The sequence below is a fragment of the Cephus cinctus genome, unplaced genomic scaffold (assembly GCF_000341935.2).
Source record: "Cephus cinctus unplaced genomic scaffold, Ccin1 Ccin1_scaffold0345, whole genome shotgun sequence".
NCBI classification, from domain to species: domain Eukaryota; kingdom Metazoa; phylum Arthropoda; class Insecta; order Hymenoptera; family Cephidae; genus Cephus; species Cephus cinctus.
The window spans coordinates 136229-156147 of record NW_014333037.1 but is presented as its reverse complement, the minus strand read 5'-3'; the positions used below and the strand labels follow the sequence as shown (position 1 = coordinate 156147).

The following is a 19919-nucleotide window of genomic DNA, read 5'->3' as shown; positions in this document are numbered from 1 at the left end:
TCCTAGCCGTTGTCCGTCGTCCTAGGCGACCTTTCTTGTTAACGTTCCTCTACGCCGTGCCCTCTGCCGGTCTTTAAGATTATACTACCCGTTCCCAGACCGTCGCACTGTTACAACGATAATTAAATACTCGTTATATTTTATTTTTCTGAATTGTGATATTTTTATGCGTAATAATTATGATAATTAGATAATTCCGACTATATTATTTTCCGTTGATATTGTTTTTAAGAAATATCGAACCCGCGTTTTATCGCGTGAACGCTGACGTCCAACATCTTTCGCTGTCGCGATTCTCCGGTAAGTAGGCCCCGTCTATCGATTCCGATATTCGATTGTGTCATCCTAATTTCTTCTGCATTCTATAGCTTCCGATTGTGATAACGATAATTGTTAATTAATTTTAAGTCTTTGGAAACTATGCTTGGCTTCGCTCGCACCTTATTCATGCCTGATCTAAGGCTTTTGTAATCTATTCTATTGAGTTTGTCGATTATTTGAATTTTGGTTTTGCTTAATACAACTCTGATACGTTAACTAATTAATTTGGATTATTTTCTTGTAGTGTTTCTTATCGCTTTCCCTAAGTCCCTGGCTTGATTCCTTTCTTCCATACCTTTTGAACGCTGCGATGCTTTCGACGAGCTAGCCTCTGAAGCGGCCTACCATGGGACGCAGAGTGGTGTGATTTAGTATGATTCTTTCAAGTTCCAGGTACCCTTTAGGTTTAAGTACGTTTAGTGTCTCTTCGGAGCCGTGGTGCCCTTATCTGTTACATTGGCCATGTGACCCTTAGGTTAATTAGCCTGGTGGCAATCGGTTACTCTGAACTGATTATTTTTCACAACTCTTACTGTATCGGTAACGAGCTTAGAGCTCGTGGTATTCCTTCGTGGATATCTGGTACCCAAAATTTCGGTTTTGCCTAGACCACCTACGTTTCCGACTTCTAATTTTGTTGAGTTACGTTTTGTTAACTGGGATAACGTCACAACACTTCGTGCAATAATTAGGGATTCATATGATATTCTAAATAAGTAAAATCAAAGAAAATGAAGCAAATTGTATTTATTTGTATAAGCCCTTACAGATAATTCAGAACAACTTAGTTATTATCCATGTAAAATAATCAGTTGTCTTTGTTTTAAAGATATTGAAGGTGGATATTACACAGGTCTCTGCATAAGATGCTGTATGATTTTATATCGCCGCAACCATTCTTTCAAAGTTGTACCGTTAACCATAGTCCCCTCGAATATGAATTCTTCTAAAACATCTTGATGTACCCTGAAATAAATTAATGTATAATTAAAATACAACTTTAGTACGAAGTACTATAATCGTATAGTATACGATAAATTATACACTATTATTCACAACAAATGCGCCAAGTCAAGTTGGCTGCAGGTGGGTGATTCCATCAATCAGATCAGTGTGACATTATTAAGAAAATTAAAGCTAACATTATAACATTCGTAACATCATGAGCTTAACATTCTTTCATTATTTTAATGAAGTCCCAATGTCTGGATTAACGAAATCGTTCATTGGCATACTACTTCAACTAATGCGTTTATCATGAATAACCAATTTCTTGCTTGTAGGCTGTTGACCATGTGCAGTTATAATAACTGGAAACAATTAGTGTTTTATTGCGACGTTTCAACCACTGGTACGGGTCGTCTTCAGGCTTTTACTAGGAGAAAGAAATTATTGTGTCAAAGTGGAAATGATTTCAGAAGGTAGGCCAAGTCCATGTTTTTGGGTTGACGGGAAAAAGTCACGGAACCGTCTTTTCATGCCACGAATTATATAAGAAAAGGAAGAAATGAATTTAAGTTAAGTGTCCTAAATTTGTTTCAAAAAGTTTTATCAGAGTATGAAAATTAATAGACAGATGTTTTTATTTTACCTTTTTAGTGCAAGTGGAAGAAAATTTTTATTTTATAAAATGATAAAGCTGCATCATTAAAGCTAGGAGGCTCCGATACTGCGGCTTTTACTAATCTAACAGAAGGACTAGAAAGGAAGTTGCAACTATCTCATCACAACTGCGTACATTTCTTACTTTGGCTACCTACATCAGCACATATTTAACGTAACAGACGTAAGCTTGGATGGCTCCAAATACATAATCGGAAGTTGCTCTATATTGGCTCTATATTGGCTGCCTGTTTTATGAAGTACTGTGTCTGAGCAACTCAAGTCAAGTCATGAAAAACTTGCTTAATAATAAACAATAATAAGCCATTCCCTCGAGTTGCCTAATAATAAATAGTACTAATACCGTTTCCCTCGACTCGTCCCTTTAAACCAAATCGAAAGCGTTCCTTAGCGGATCGGTACATAACACTTTTGGAGATTCTCCACGGTCGCTTCCCCAGGGCATCGGGCGACAGCTGGGCACCACATCCTTAACTCGGGTTAGGGGATTCCTCCCCTGTCCTTAACCGTGTCAAAACTATAACTCTGCCCGTTCTATAGCCCTTTGCCCATCTGCAGCGGGGCACCGATATCTCACCCGGGCTTCTGCCGGTCCGTGGAGACGTCTCCGTTGGGTACTCTCCTCTGCCGGGCAACTCGGTACGTCGAGACTATGGCCCGTATTCAGAACTTGCTCTTAATCCTTTTAGTGCCGGACGACGATATATCGTCGTTCGCTACACTTGGGAAAAGTGCCGGACGACGATATATCGTTGCGTATGCGATGGCACCTTATTCTTCGCATCGCGAGAAAACTCTATCTCAAAATAAATGTTGAAATACAATTAGCATTACATTATTCTCTCTTCCTTCCGTAATACGTTGTTTTTTTAATTATGTAACTATCATTTTGAGTTTGCTTTTTATAACCTTTTTCCCAACCCGTTGTAAAATTCGTCAAATTCGTCCGGTTATTCTCGCATAGGCACCAGTTTTTCGCACCGCACTAAAAGGGTTAAGGTCACTAACAGAATCACTATCAGTTAAAAGTGACTTTGCCGAGTTGTTAGTGACCGTATTCAGAACTCGCTTTTAAGCCGCTTTTAGCTAAAGGTATGCTAACAGGGAACAGCGTCTTGTAACATGTACTTTCAACCGCGTTCGGAATCATTCGGGAAGACTCGGGCATATTCGATTATGTCCGGGAGTATTGGGTGGCATTCGGAAAGCGCGAACTTCATATTTGGTGAAAACTGCAGCCATATTTGAAATTCGAATTTTAGAATTCCCTTTCTTGAAGCTAAACTATTAATATTCAATTAATACGTTAAAACTATTATAAGACAGGCATGACATAAAAATGAAAAAAAAAAAATTAATGGTTGTAGATCATCATGGAACGACAAGAGAAATTCACCCTCGAACAAAAAGCATTAGTCATACAATTTGTAAGCGACAATCGTGATATACTAGAGAATAAAGCAAATAATGCTTCATTGCAAAAGAATAGAAGAGACAAATGAATGAAACTAACAGAAAAAATGAAGGCGACTGGAATTAAGAGGGAATGGGAAGATATAAGAGATGCATAGCAGCGGTGGAAACTCACAGCAAAGAAGACTATTTCTTGCTATCGCAAGCGTGCGAGTGGTAAAGGTGGAGATTCTGCTCTCTCAAAACCTTCTGGACTCGATTTCAAAATCAATAAAATTTGCCTGGAAAATTTTGTGGAGGATGAAGATCTCCAGAAATCTGATAGCCTTCCAGCATTGAATACGGCCAAAATGCCTAAGGATGACGTCACGTACGAAACGGATCACGTCTCTCTTGCAAACCTTGCGGATTTCTTACTCTCATTTCATTAACTTCGCGGACTTCATCTATCTCGGCAATAGCCTCCATCTGGTCCGCCATATTTGAGCGACCTGTCACTTTAAACATGCCCCTGCCCACATCTTCGAATAGCTCGCTGTTAGTCCCAAGATGGCCTAATAGCACGCTATTAAATGCTTAAAAACGGTTCTGAATAGGCTTTTTCACTAATAGCGCGCTATTAGCTGTTAGTGACCTTAAGAGTGACCATAAAAGCGGTTCTGAATACGATCACCTTTAAACTCACTAACAAATAATTTAAAAGCGCGCTATCAGCACTCTATCTCTTCACGGCAGATTCAAACACCTCGACCTCAACTAAACCATAACGAAATCTTCCGAGAGCATTGGCATAACTATACGAATCAACCCGAGAGCTTAGCTCCTGACCAGGATGGCAACCCGAAGGAAACTAGAAATTGAAAACGTTATCTGTATCAGTAGCCGGAGTCGCCTTGTGACCGTGAATCGAAAAATCACGTCACACATTATACAGGGTGTTTCTTAAGCCCCGGACAGGAGACATATCGTTATATCTGGCGTGAAAAAATAAAAATATTGGCGTCAACAAAATTCAAAATTTGTAATTAGTTTATTAATTATTACGGATTAAAGTAAGCAAATCATAAGCGCGTGAGAACCGATAACTCCTCCTTCGTCTCCTCCCATTGGGGACAGCCAATCATTTATTTCCCAACAAAAACAGTGACCGGTGGATACGTAAACGAATATAGTAACGTAAATAAACAAAAGCGTAACGCAAATAAACAAAAGAATAATGCAAAATATTTTTTGTGGGGAAATAAATGATTGGCTGTCCCCAGTAGGAGGAGACTGAGGAGGAGTTCTCTCTCTCAGGCCTCGTCTCAATATAAATTGTGTCGAATCCTCTCGAATCCGCTGAATGAACTGAAAAACAAACGAAACGTTCCCCACAAGGAAATAAATACAAATTCCTAAAATGAAGTCAGTCCAACGCCACGCGAAACGTTCCGTAACCCATCAGGCCCCACGACGTAGCCGAATTCGCCTATTTTGCGACGTGTATTAAAATGCCACGTTACAATATAAATGTTGACATGTATACTCCCTGTATGGTAATATAACAATGCCTGCGGTCCTCAGGGAGCCTAGCTCCAGGATAGAATAAATTCTACTCTACTCTACTCTCTTTGATTCACTAATGCTACGCACTAATCTGTAAGGTTAGGAAAGAAAGTTATGGAAATTTACTGGATTCCGGAGGATTACATCCTCCATGCGCAATTCTGAGAAATAACGTTCGAGATCAAACCGATTGAAGGCTGCCGTTCGAAACCTGCACGAACTCGCACGGGGAGGGGAAGAGATTCGTCAAACTTCTCGATGATTCTAGAAGCCCTTTCACTATCCGATCTGACAAGTTCTATTTATTTATTTTTCGGTCATTCCTAGGTGGTCTCCCCTCCAACTCTGTAATGCCACGTTACAATGTTCGAGTAGTTATTCTGTATAAAAACGTGAGACTTATGACTTATGTTACGATAATACCTAGCTTTGCAAAAAAGTATATATGTAGGATGATATACTAAGGATGAAAATTAATACCACCGTTTTCGAACCCCCTACCGATTTCCACAAAACAACTTTTTTCACTTTCTGATAGTCTCAATAAATAAAAAATATAATATATATCCGAATAAAGTTCCATTTCTAAATGTAAAATGCTTTTGATTTAACAGTGAGCTGTTGATTAAAAAAATTTTTTCAAGAGATTTTTGGATTTGATTTTTTGCATAACATATAGCAGCATGGTTCTAGCGGATATGATTCACGGTAAACTTGTTTGCTCTAATATGTTTCATCCAGCGTGTATTTAGTTTTTAATATTTTACCACAATTGACTCCAAACCTAAATTTGTTTGAGTATAGTCTTGATTACACCAGGGTTTAGTATGCGCATGAACGAGGAGTGAAAAAAACTATTTGTATGGATGAGTTGTCACACGGACGAGACTAGAGCGAGGAAACTTTACACCCAAGTATTCCAGCCCCCTAAAACTGTTCTCTCTCGCAACAAAGTGAGAGGTCCTTTACATATTTTGATGAAAATGAAGCCAATACCTTTAGAATCAGCCCATTCATGCGTAAGAATTAACTGTTTCACATTGTGGAAACACATTAAATACAAGTAACAGCTAAATAATATGAAGGAGGTCCTCCACGTTCGGACAGAAATTTCAAGCCTTTTTTTCGGATAGTTTGCAAAAGAACTATACATGATAATGAGAAATAGTTCCTTACGCCTTATTGATACATTCTCTGATGTTTGAAATATTATTTTTATTAAAAATTATTTTCACACCCGCGACTTTGATGAGTCTTTGACCGGTCTGCAATAACGTAATCATCGAGTTTGTGGTAAAACTTCGGCCATTTAGGTTACATGTAACGAAAAAAGTGAAATATGTTTTTAATCTTTATTACGTTGGCTAAGTTTAGGCGCAAGTTTTTTGAAAATTTTTCAAATCTTTCAAAATGACAAGCTTTTTTACGAGATAAATTTCTTTGACCGTGTTTTTTGAGTTTATAAGGTTTGTAAAAATTAAACAAAAAACATTTCCAAAAAAGCGTGTGTCTTGACCTAGCGGCACGTTTGCTGAACAATTTAAAAAAAAATAGAACAGATATCCGAATACTTCTAGTCGAAGTCTTATCAAAACTTTGGAAAAAAAAGAACTTTTGGGAAAACGTGTTTAGACATGAATGACACAATAAAACGTACTGCAAAGGCGCGTCAAAGAATCGCGAATGACCATGATGGGCGATCAACCACTCGTTAACGAAATTGTATTTCTTGAATTTCTTCAGAAGGTACATTTCTGATGACTTATAGATTCGAAATATGCAATAGAAAAGAAATCGAATTTCCAAAACCTCGAACGTGAAAGACTCCTTTAAGAAAATTGATTATAAATAGTATGATATACTTACCAAGTATCAAGTATTAAGTGGTATTGTTTCACTTCATGAAAAAACTCTGCATTTGTTAAATCTATGGCATTAGTCGCCTCTTTGATGTTATTTTCAATACAATATACGCCGCTCATGGTCATATATTTTCCTAATGATGCATTTATTTCTTCCGTGAACCGAGGCATCCATTGCTTAAGCCATAAATTTAAAGCCAAGGTTTTATAGCAGCACAGTAAATAATAAATTGGCGTAATTGTTAATGAAAAGTGTAAAATCGTTTTTATGCAATGCCAATCGATGAATATCAGAGCCTTGTCAATGGAATTTATTGTATGTCTGCAAAAAAAAATAAATATGTTATACATGAATGTAGTGTGTTTTTCTAACAAGCATGTAATTAATATTATAATGTTTCTCGATTTTAAACTAAGGCTTTGTGAATAAAGATCAGTAGAGTGGATGGCATTGTATTGCGATGACGAAGGTTATATGCAAATATTATTAAGACTTCAAATGACCACAATGATGCTTGTTCGCATACCATCATAGGTGATTGAAAACACCATTTCGTCAAAGCATAATTTGACTTATATCGATAATTATATTCTCTATAGAAATAAAAACAGTAAGTAGGCATTGCTACGCGTGTGATTTCTGCACTCTCCAAGCCACCTTATGTACATCTTAAGAAGATTCGTCACCGTCTTAGGCGAGGAGAACGAAGAGGAGACTTTCCATCGGCATCAAACCCTGCGCCAAGTTACGCTCCTTTCAGCAGCATTTGTAAGCTGTCGCATTTGTCTACAATTTTGGTTGCCTCAACTAATCCATACCAACAAAATTTTCGATTTTTTTTTGCATAAGACATTTTCAATATATAAAATACCATGCGTTTGTTGAGATGTAATATTTTCAGCTATTTATTTGCTCATGAAAACCACTTTTGCCACCATATCTGGCAGAATGACTTTTTTAGAAGTGTTCAATTATGAACTTCATTTCTTTAAAAACTGTGTAGACAAAAATTCTGAAAAACTTAAAGACCATGTATTCTAAGATATTAAAGAATAGTGTGTATGATTTCCAAACATGTTATATCTTTTATTATTAACATTTATGCTTGCTCCTAGATGCTCCCGTATATGCTCGCCCATGCATAGGACGCATACTGATAAAGTAGGGGAAGGGAGAGATTTCAGATGCGCACATTCAGCAATATCTTACGCCAATCCGATGCCTCACTGATATCTGATAATCGCCTGACGCTCCTCATTGGGGAAAATTCCCAATGTTTAATTACAACTTTCTCCAAAGTGATGGAAATATTTCAATTCTGCTTTTACCATTTTCTTTAGAATTTTATGATGAATCTAGTAGCCTGCAGCTTATCCGAGAGATTATCGAACACCCTGTATACCGGATATTCACTATAAATAACAATACATACCTGTAACCCATCACATCACCAATAACTTTAATTTTTCTCTGGGCTCTTATGTCGAAACTATCGTCAAAACTATTAAGTTCAGATCTGAGATTAATGATTCGCCATGATTGTTGGTTTCCATTTCGTAAAGCTGCTAGATGAAAAATCACACCAAATGAGTCTGTTTCTGCTTTATGGATGTGGAGTGCCGACATTTTAAGGAGGTCGAGCGATTCTTTTATATCCCGAATACGTTCATCCTATAATACAAATATTTTATATTATTTAAACAAGTTCTCCAAGAAGATAAATTATTTGAAACATTTAGTACTTATAATAAATTATGTACCACATAGGCTATACAAATTCGAGACTCGACGAAATTATTATTATTAGATTTATGACGTGTTTTTTCGATTCACGGTCACAAGGAGACTCCGGCTACGGATTCAGATAGCGTTCTCGCTTTCTGGTTACCTTCGAGTCACCACCCTGCTTAGAAGCTACGTTCTCGGGTTGATTCGTATAGTTACGCCAATTTTCTCGGAGGATTTGATATAGTCTAGTTGAGGTCGAAGTGCTCGAATCTGCTGTGGGGAGATAGTTTCAAGGTACCGAGTTGCCCGACAGAGGAGAGTACCCGACGGAGACGTGTCCACGGACCGGCAAAATCTCGGGTAAGATACCGGTGCCCCGCTGGAGATGGGCTATAGAACGGGCGGAGATGGTTTTGTTACGGTTAAGGGCAGGGGAGAAACCCTCTGACCCGAGATAAGGATGTGGTGCCCAGTTGTCGCCCGATCCCTGGGGAAGTGGCCTAGGATGATCTCCAACAGTTACATACCGATTCGTTAAAGAACGCTCTCGAAAGGAAGAGTTATTGACTATAAGGATCTCGACCAATCAAAATGATTAGTCTTCGAATTTGGCTGTTGTCAAAGCAGTCTGTCTCGGGGCATCGACCGACGTATCCCCAGCTGACCCGCGCTTCCGTGCTTTCTGTTGATAGTTTTTCTAGCTGTGTTGTGATACAATATAGAAAGTTATCGCTCGTGCAGTTCTCGCGTTGCTCCCGTGACATCCAAGAAATTCTATGGATTTTCTGTGGATGTTCCGGCGGTGTATTGCGGTGCCCTAGGACAGTGCCTATCCAAGTGTCCTCTGGATACAGTTCTCGGCCTTCACGGGTTAGCTGCATCAGCTCCGGTCAGGACTCCCAATTTATTAATTGGTTGAAGAGATTTCGATTTGATACTTCCGATTCGTTCTGTTACGTTATCGATCCGTTGCTCTCTGTATCCCGCACCATTTGCCTGACGCTTACTCCGACCCTCTCTACTTCAACCTAGCAGCCTGAGCGGCCGTGCATTTCCGTACCCGCCCGCTCCAGTTCGTGCATCCAGTTGCGTTTGCTGATTTTACGCGATTCCAAAGATCAGCACCTACGGTTGCGTTTCTCGATTTTACGCGTCTCCAAAAATCAACAGGATCCGTTAAGTTATAGCATTATTTGATAGGTTCCGTCAGAGCTCTCGTTTTGGTGGAGTTGAGCCTGTTCCTCCCCAACTCCCAGTTCATACCGGCTCGTCAGTTCCCGATGACAAATAAATTGACTGGCGTCCGCCTGGCTTGCGGATGCATGAATGAAGGGTGGACAAAGTTATAACATAAATTATAGAAAGATGTTCAGTGCACAATGTCTCATTCGTTTAATTTAGTATTTTATATACAATTTATGTTATAAGTTGAATCTTCTCGGATAACATTCAAGGAGATTCAAATTACAGAGGCCGACTTGATATACTGATTATTGGAAAATGGTTCGATGTCAATCGATACCTTAGTAATTTTGAGGACGTTTATTTATTTTATTTTCATAAAAAACGTGTTATTTTATACATTTTCCTCTATTTTTTCATAATAAACTTAATTGTTTCAACTCAAAATTTAATGATTTTTCAATTTTCCATTCGATATAAAACTTTATTTGATATACATGTCTTCATTTTATTTACTAGAAGCCTTTAATTCATGTATTAGAGCTATTAAGATGTCTAGTTCTCATGAAGGCAGGAGGAAAAAGCAGGCCATGCACTTATCAGTTTCTTCACTTTCATATTATGGATTATATTCATTACAATAATGATACTCCTCAAAGAAGTGTTTGAGACAAAGGTTTTTTTTGCACCACGAACATGCTATAACAGCTGAATCACCACAAATGTGACATTGTGGTTCCGAATTATCTCCAAAACCAAATCTATAACATTTTTTGCGTTTGAAAAAAATAACTCTCCGGTTTAAAGAGTTCTTGAGATGGAAAAAACGAATGTAGATTGATATCATTTAATTTTGAGTCGAAACAATTAAGTTTATTATCACAAAATAGAGGAAAATGTATAAAATAACACGATTATTATGAAAATAAAATAAATAAACGATTTCTATATAATTTTCAACTACATATTATTATTGCAGAACACTGAAAAATGAATAACTTTGCTATTTAAACTTTTGCCGTATCTAATTTAGTTTCGAAAATATCAGCTAAAAACGAAAAAACCACCGATTTTCAGGAATTAATTTCACCCCTTAAATATGTAAGTGGGCACCCCATTTTGTGTGAGGATTTATACTTTGATGTGAACTACAAAATATCATTTTTTCAACCCAGGTTGCGGGGGTACAGTAAGCTGACCTTCCTTGTTAGTAACAAAAATTCGATGCAGACCTACGGGTGGGTTACTATTTTGTTTAAGATAAACTACCTATTTTCCCACTGATTGATGACCAGCCGGTGTATCGTTGAAACGTTAAATGTATTTTTTTGACGTCCCGAATATCATCAATCCCAACATTAAACTTTCCATAAATTACATAATCTCAATCACGTTATATTCTAAAATTAGATGAATTAGACCCCAGGCGTCTAAAATGGTTATTATGAATACAAAACTACCTGTATGTACATTATGTAATTCATGTCACTCACCGTTCTAATATCGATACGTTGAATTGTAGATACCATTTCAGTAAGTTCAGAAGTAGATACTGAGTGATCTTGAAGAATAGTTTTATTGTCAATTTCGTTTTTGACTTGTAGTAGTTTAACTTTTAGTTTTTGAATTTCTAGTATCAACGCAATCCAATCACCTGTTTCATCAGGGTAGTTCACATGTTCCTTAAAAAATAATACGTGTATTATTTATTAAATAACATTGTATAATCAGTTTACAGGCTTTAAAATGGTTGTTTTTTACAGCTCGTAACAATGCAACACTTAAAAAACCACACGTGGGTTTCCATAAAATTACGGAAATAAAACTTAAAATAGAGAAATAAACAAAACCATGGGTTGTATATTTTTTTAGAAAGATTGTATGCAGAGTCATGTGTAGCTTGATAAGGATTTTCAATATACAGGGTGTTCCGAAATTACCTAACCAACGGGGTATGGCGGTGTTCGGGAGACACACCTGATCATGAAAATGACCTTCCTTTTCTCCTGAAAGTCATAGTTTTTAAATGGGAGCAGGTCAAAGTTGACCAATCAAAGCGAGGCGTCAAGAGAAACGTAGGCACCTACGAACTCTGAGTTTTCTTCCCTGGCTTTTGTTTCTCGGTGGCTTTGGGCAGGATGACATCAGCCGAAGACATGCTTATTGGATGTCACTCGCTGAGAACAGAAGTTCTCAATTGAACAGTCAAGCACTAACTGAAAACTGCAATGTCCTATGATAATCCCATTTGACTTACACAGATATCTCTGTGACGTCTTACGTAGGTTATCCTGATCTCGTTTTTCTTCCATTGATCTCCAGCAATTCGTGCTACATCCGATGGAGGATTATACATGTTTCACCTTGAGATAGACAAAAATTGATTCAACTTCCATGTGTAATTAACGGGAGATAGATTTCGGATTTACCTACTACGAGAAATCTATATTATATCTTACAGGGAATATAAACTCTTAAGAAATATGTTTTATAAATTATAAAAAGTCGTCAATTGCATTAGAATTTTATTGCGATTCGTCAACGGGATATAGCACGAATCACTGGAGATCAATGGAAGAAATGCGAGATCAGGATGATCTGCGTAAGACGTCACAGAGATATCTCTATAAGTCAAATGGCATTATCATAGAACATTGCAGTTTTCAGTCAGTGCTTGACTGTTCAACTGAGAACTTCTGTTCTCAGCGAGTGACATCCAATAGGCATGTCTTCGGGTGACGTCATCCTGCCCAAAGCCACCGAGAAACAAAAGCGAGGGAAGGAATATATAAAAAAAAAAAACACTGAACTCGGGAGCCGACTATGCTATACTGAGATATACGTTATAATGAATTTTAAACATTTCAAAATTATCCTAAACTATAAAACTTACTATATGTAGATTGTAACATGTCGAATTTTCCTCGCCAGTTAGAATTGGTTATTATTAGTGTGGGCTACACCAGCAACTCAATAATGAGGCAACTTCTTACACGAGAGACGATGGCGATACACCAAGCGATCCGGAATTTATTATGACCCACTTGGTTTTACTTTGTTTTGAGTGGCACGACTTCGACATACGAACAGACTATACAGGTTGGTCAGCTGAATTGAGATGACCGAGAAACGTCAAAGAATGGTTTTGTCTGTCGCCCAGCAACGAAGGTCGTCTCCGAGCATATGCAGCTCTAGCGATCTATCATCAACTTAGTTGCGTTCGGAACTATTAAGGCCGACACCGCGAGATCTTCACCGACCACCCAAGGGGCCATGGGGGTCGCGGGATCGGTCCCGCGCCATGCATAGCTGGATTAGAGAGGGTAAAAGTGATTTCCACCCTCAAGAATACCAGAACACCAGAGGAGTAGCGGCCCTGGATGACTGATAATCCGCCTCGCCCGGATACCAATCGCAAAACAGCTCGGTTATCAATCCGCGCGGTAGATCTGTGAAATTAAAATTTGCTTATCAACCCTATTGCCTATTAGGTCGGTGGTGCGCCCTCAGCGAAAGAGATCGTCGCGCGTACGATTGATCCCAAAAAGAGTTCTGGTGTAGCGATCATAGAGCCGTTAGTACGAATTAATTAGAAAAGAATTTTTGAGTAACCTAGAGAAAAGTACTAGTGCGAATTCTTGAACAACCTTAGAGAGTCACTTGTCTAAATTTTAGATAGCCGCGAGAGGTAAGCTAAGTACAATCACTGCTACTAGTGTAAATTAAAGAATCAGACAATCCTCGCTCTTGGAATTGAGCTCGTCAAAAGACCGCATCCGAGCGGGGGAGAAATTCGAAAGTGGTATTCGGACCCGATTCAAAGATCCGAGAAAAACGAGAAGCCGCACGTTATTGTGTAACCCGGTACTGTCAAAAATCGGTACATTCACCAGGAGCGGAAACAGTATAGAACATTTTCGCATAATTTCGATGTAAAAATTCTGGCCCTCTAAATATTACATAAAACAAAGAATAATACTGTATATAAAATTGTATTACCTCAATGTTATTGATATACTGCATTATGAGTTGTTCACGATTTTTAACTCGCGTATTGTAGAGGCATTGCTTTGATATAGCAATTACACGTTTACCACATATGTTGCCAATTTGTAAATCAAAATTAGCTCTGCTGATGTTCGTAGAGTGAAGTGCCTGCCCTCTTAATGCTTCCAGTTTTTCCATAGATTGTGTTTGGGTTTGTAATATAGCATTCCACAATTTACACATATCAGTGCGATACACCGCTTCCCATATTTTGTGAACGACCTAATAAACAATATAAAAATGCATTAGTTCGCATCTCCCAAAACTATTCTTTTTAACTAGATTATAAAAAAACACAAGGTATACGTAATTGTTTCCCATCGGAGTTCTATATTAAAAATAATATACAGGGTATCTCAATTTAAATAACATAAACATATATCTCTGAAGTAAGTAGAGCTGGACACATTTTTTTCATATGAACGTTTTTCAATTTCGAGGAGACAAAATGCTGTTGATATTCGTCCATTCATCGATCAAACCATTTCAGAAGATTTGAGCTTGCCAATGTTCTTAAATGATAAATGTTTAAATGATAACCGATGTCGTTTTTAGCTAAGATGTTGGTGGCATCAAGATGAATTCAAACATATGTATTCAAGTTCGTTTATCGTATGCCGTTTTTTGTGTTTAGCTAAAATAAATAATAATAGATCTGCACATTTTCAACACCATATTCAATTATGTATAAATGTTGGAGGCGATGTATTCAAACAGTTGTTGCGTTCTTGAAACGTGAATGCACCGCAGAAAATTACCAAAACAGAATTTTTACCATTTAACAAAACGGGATATCAGCACCATTTTGTTCCTAAAAATTGGGAAACCCTGTATTACATCTCAAAGAGAACCTTCGATCACACTTCATGCTTCTTACCGCTATCTTTCTTGAATATAATGCATTATGTCATCTTTATCGAAATGGAATCACCCTTTGTTATTCGCCGACCTTCTCTATTCGACATAGTTCTAACAAACGATAGATTGGGCAACATACAGAAATTATACGAATTACGATACTGCTGCAATTAACAAAGAGAGGAAAGCATACTTTACATTTAGATTTGACGACAGCTTAAATATAGAGAGATGGCAAAATTTAAGGAATTATGATATTCATAGTTCCAAGAAACATGCATATGAAATTAAATATCATCCTGATATATTGAATGATTACTTCTTAGAGTCGCTACTATCCTTAAAGGTCCACAATGAAACAGTAGATAGGCTTAGACAAGATAAATTCGGCAACGCAGGTCAATTTTCGTTTTAACCCATTAACGCCGAGGTGATCAGAATTTTTACTAACTTTTCAACGTGTTTATTTATTATGTTATCGGACCAAAAAAATAATGCAATAACTCTATTCCTACGCGAAATTTGATGCTCTTTCAGAATCTGTGCTCAAAATTTCGATTAGACACCGAGAAAAAAAAATATGGCCGATTTAAACGTGAAAAACGTGAAAATTTTCGACAAAAACTTTTTTTCGCATTTTTTTTCACAATGATAACGCAAAGGTATCAACTTTTTACTATGATCAGAGGTGATCATGGCACTCGAACATTAAGAGGAATTTTTTTCAGAAAAATTCATCAATGCGTTTTTTCAAAATGGCGGCGAGAATGAAAAAATTGTATAAAAATCTTTTGTTTTCTTAAAAACTATAAACTTTAAAAAAAAATTTCTAATAACAAAAATGTCTTACAATTAGTCAAATAACACTCTCAAATTTTTTCAGAATTTTTGGAGACAATTTTTGATTTTTGAAAATTTCAAAAAATCCAATTTTTCAAAAATACCTAAAAAATGCAATCTATATATATGCAATAATTGTTGGGCAAAAAAGCCCTGATAAAAGTTTTAACCCATTAACGCCGAGGTGATCAGAATTTTTACTAACTTTTCAACGTGTTTATTTATTATGTTATCGGACCAAAAAAATAATGCAATAACTCTATTCCTACGCGAAATTTGATGCTCTTTCAGAATCTGTGCTCAAAATTTCGATTAGACACCGAGAAAAAAAAATATGGCCGATTTAAACGTGAAAAACGTGAAAATTTTCGACAAAAACATTTTTTCGCATTTTTTTTCATAATGATAACGCAAAGGTATTAACTTTTTACTATGATTAGAGGTGATCATGGCACTCGAACATTAAGAGGAATTTTTTTCAGAAAAATTCATCAATGCGTTTTTTCAAAATGGCGGCGAGAATGAAAAAATTTTATAAAAATCTTAATCTTTTGTTTTCTTAAAAACTATAAACTTTTAAAAAAAATTTCTAAGAACAAAAATGTCTTAAAATTAGTCAAATAACACTGTTAAATTTTTTCAGAATTTTTGGAGACAATTTTTGATTTTTGAAAATTTCAAAAAATCCAATTTTTCAAAAATACCTAAAAAATTTTTGAAAAAATGATAAAAGAAATGTTAAAGTGAGTGGCAAGGGGACTCACGAAAAAAAAGCACCCTAAAGGAGACAAAGTTCTACCACGTCCACGCCGTTGTCTCTGGGTAATGCTAAGAGTAGAAAAAAACAATGTATATGTACAGAATCAGCAAGGAAGTAGTCAAGGAATCCTCTCAAATTTTTTCAAAAATTTTTTAGGTATTTTTGAAAAATTGGATTTTTTGAAATTTTCAAAAATCAAAAATTGTCTCCAAAAATTCTGAAAAAATTTGAGTGATATTTGACTAATTTTAAGATATTTTTGTTCTTAGAAATTTTTGTTTAAAGTTTATAGTTTTTAAGAAAACAAAAGATTAAGATTTTTATACAATTTTTTCATTCTCGCCGCCATTTTGAAAAAACGCGTTGATGAATTTTTCTGAAAAAAAATTCCTCTTAATGTTCGAGTGCCATGATCACCTCTGATCATAGTAAAAAGTTGATACCTTTGCGTTATCATTGTGAAAAAAAATGCGAAAAATTTTTTTTTCGAAAATTTTCACGTTTTTCACGTTTAAATCGGCCATATTTTTTTTTCTCGGTGTCTAATCGAAATTTTGAGCTCAGATTCTGAAAAAGCATCAAATTTCGCGTAGGAATAGAGTTATTGCATTATTTTTTTGGTCCGATAACATTATAAATAAACAAGTTGAAAAGTTAGTAAAAATTCTGATCACCTCGGCGTTAATGGGTTAATAAAAGTATGTTAGCATAACTAAATAGCTACTATGATCGACTGGATCGTTTTAGCGCCTGAATAAAAGTCTAGCAAACTATGTAGAAGAAAATGTTATATATAATCGTTTTCAACCTAAACATGAAAAACGTCAAATCAATATGCTGATAAAGATATCTTTATTTCGACTTGATTAAGACATCCGAAAGCGAGACTTCCGGACATCTTAAACTTGAAGTTATGACATTATCTCAGAAGGACAGAAGCCTATTAAAGACGTTCAAATGGCGTATTCAAGATGTCATTATGTTAACAGGGTACCCACTGGATGTGTCCATGATTATGAAAGTGACCTAAGTCAACAAATATGAACAAATTCAGCTAATCAAAAAATAATATTTTTAGCGGTCCTGCCTTAAAAGTAGGATAATTAGCGTCTTTTTTCTTACAACACATATGTACACTTTGAGAAATATTATTATCAATCCATCATCAAATTTGTCGTCAAGGATGAAATTTGTAGAAAAAAAAGGCAAAGTTGGTTGATAACTACAAATTTGACAATAAACTATTCATCCATTCTACTAATGTAAGCCTCAGACTCGTTCTACAGCCGATCGTTTGTGAGTAGTCATTAACGTAAAGCATTTTCAACTAGCTAATCAAAGCAGTAAAAAACCTGAGGAAATTCCTCTGACATGCAAAAAGAATTTCGCACACAGCACAAATTATGAAGATATCGATAAAACGTTTTCAGATAGTTCTATGTCCCGCGTTTTGACGTCTTATATGTAGAAGTCTTATGTTAAAATGACATCTTTCTTACAATTAAACATGAGTCGTCTATAGTACATCAAAAAACATAAGACCCTTTGAAGACATCTTAACGACGATCTAACTTACAGAATACTTTACTATTACAGAATGGCTCTAATGCTTTCATTATGCGAATAAAGAGCGAGTGAGCGAGCGATGTGCCGAAAAGTCATATAAAAAAAAATCACTTACTTTTTTTTTATTAGCTCCATGGTACAAAGAGTTCACTGAAGTCAAAAGATCATCAATCATAAAAGTAACAGTTAAATCCATTTCAGTTGTAGGCATTAAATGTTGGCAAATATGAATCATCCTTTTACAATCTTCAACTTGAGTATGTAGTTCATAAGACTTTGCTTCTAATAAATGCTTCCAAGCTTGACGAAAATACTGTTTGGTTTTTTCTCGTTTTAACATTTGTGCTGTGAAACAAAAATAGTAGCATTCTTATTAAATTTCATCATAAAAATAAGAATATTTTGAATGCATATTTTAACACACTAGAGACCATCTGAACATTCAGCTACCCAGTAATACCATTCGATAAACAAAATGTTCAGAATTGAAAAGAAAGCGAAGAGCTTGGATATTGGTTTGTAAAAAAGCTTTATCACTTAGCTACTGATGTTTGAATAAGAAGCATTTATGCTTATTTTGATTGCACTGAAAATACAAAATATATACACCTATTGAAAATTACATAAACACTGCTGTTATATCATGCAACTGGAAGACTCTAGTTTCCGAATCACTAACATTTTATCTTATATTATGTAGTATTAATAAAAACATTAAGCAAGTAAAAAAAAGTAATTTTTACTGATTTTTCTTACTTTTTTCTATTAACTTTTACTGTTGTATAGATAAGAGAACTTATGGATTACTAGATATCCAGACTGATTCTCTGTAGGGTAAATATCAATAATTATTACATTTTTATTACTTGATTAATAAATCATGTAAGGAGATTTCCAGTTGGCAACACAGCAGCAAAAAGCAATAAAGCAAAACATTCATTTTTTATAAAAAAAATACCACTAAAGCTAACCAAATTTTATACTGTTATATTATAGACACATGCCTGTTCACTGGAAAGCTTCCTTGCTTATACAATATATAATCAAAAATACAATTACCTTTTTTAGAAAACAAAATTATCTGATTATTGTGAGAAATTTCATGAGACACAATATTTGCATGTAACTCACACTTTTCATTTCTTAATCGAGTAACATTTTTCATATGCTGGATCGTAGTATCATTTCCACCATTTCTGAATCTGTATAAGGTAACATTTTTGCGTGATTCTAATACAAATGAACTTGTATTTAGAACTTCTGATAATTCATTGATTAAAATCCCCAGTGCACCATTACTAAGTCTAGGAAAAAATTCTTTGTACGTTATAAATTCTTGAATAATTTCCTTATATTATATAACCCCTTACAATTTCCTTATGCCAGTTGTAAGAGCAGACGGTGGACATCCAAGAGAAATAGCCCAATCTAAATGATCTATAAAATCTCCCATTTATTACCTGTAATTAGATAAAATGTGTTAATATGCATATTTGGCTACAAAAAGAAATAAATTTCATTGTAAAAATGAGAGAATGAGAAATTTAGTAAGTAATTAAATGTAATTCTAAATGGTAGAAATTTAATTAAATGCATGTGTCCTATATAATAAATATTGATATTAAATTAAAAGTTTCTGTGGCTATGTTTTCATTGGAGTTCACTTAAAAGGTACAAAATACATGTGATGTAACTATCTACCCACTTGAAAAATTATGGGTAAAAATCCCATGTACTCCACCTTACGTTCAAATACCGTTGAAACATAGCCTGTAAGTTGTAACGTATCAGTAATATAAGAGAATGATATACAAGTAAAACTTATTTACAATGAAAAACGAAACTTTTTTGTATACTTTGTGGATCGTGCAAGTTTAAATTTATACAATAATTGTTAAATATTTAATATATTGTATCAAATTACCAATATCGAACACTTAGTTAAAACAGTAATTCAATTTAAATTTCTTCACATTGATTATGTATCCTTCCTTCCTTTCCTTATGGCTGTATCCCCAATGGGGGACATGTGCCAGTAACTGGTCCTAATAATCAAGGTTGGAAGTTCGACACTAGATGGCGATGTACCTTGCGAGACGGGCCTTATTCAACTCAGCGTGAGGGGACCTACACAAAGTTTATACACCGAATCCGAACAGTGTTGGGCGGGAAG

The 19919-nt window shown here is 35.7% G+C and overlaps 1 protein-coding gene across 6 annotated transcripts; it reads right to left on the bottom strand.

The window, feature by feature from the left end:
• Positions 1–1052: 1052 nt before the first annotated feature.
• On the bottom strand, positions 1053–19817 carry LOC107267132. 6 transcript variants are annotated; one of them, XM_015738427.2, is made up of 10 exons: positions 19671–19817; positions 19452–19516; positions 19117–19206; positions 18806–19050; positions 17862–18091; positions 13675–13944; positions 11169–11357; positions 8198–8436; positions 6769–7086; positions 1084–1287 (listed from the first exon to the last, which is right to left on the bottom strand). In XM_015738427.2, exons 3-10 carry the CDS (start codon positions 19197–19199, stop codon positions 1167–1169), a joined length of 1695 nt encoding a protein of 564 aa, XP_015593913.1. In that variant the 5' UTR covers positions 19200–19206; positions 19452–19516; positions 19671–19817; the 3' UTR covers positions 1084–1166. The 6 variants fall into 6 exon arrangements, with proteins under 6 accessions (XP_015593914.1, XP_024940111.1, XP_015593913.1 ...); XM_015738428.2 differs by lacking the exon at positions 19452–19516 and having other exon boundaries at positions 1053–1287; XM_025084342.1 differs by lacking the exon at positions 19452–19516 and having other exon boundaries at positions 18878–19050.
• Positions 19818–19919: the final 102 nt, after the last annotated feature.

Bases quoted from the DNA above. Each gene is read 5' to 3' on its own strand.
- LOC107267132 (XM_015738428.2), bottom strand. From the start codon at position 19,199: ATGGGAGATTTTATAGATCATTTAGATTGGGCTATTTCTCTTGGATGT. The intron at 18,092-18,805 runs GTAATTGTATTT...TTTGTTTCACAG, and splicing joins AATTTTGTTTTCTAAAAAAG to CACAAATGTTAAAACGAGAA. The intron at 8,437-11,168 runs GTGAGTGACATG...TTTGTATTATAG, and splicing joins AACGTATCGATATTAGAACG to GATGAACGTATTCGGGATAT.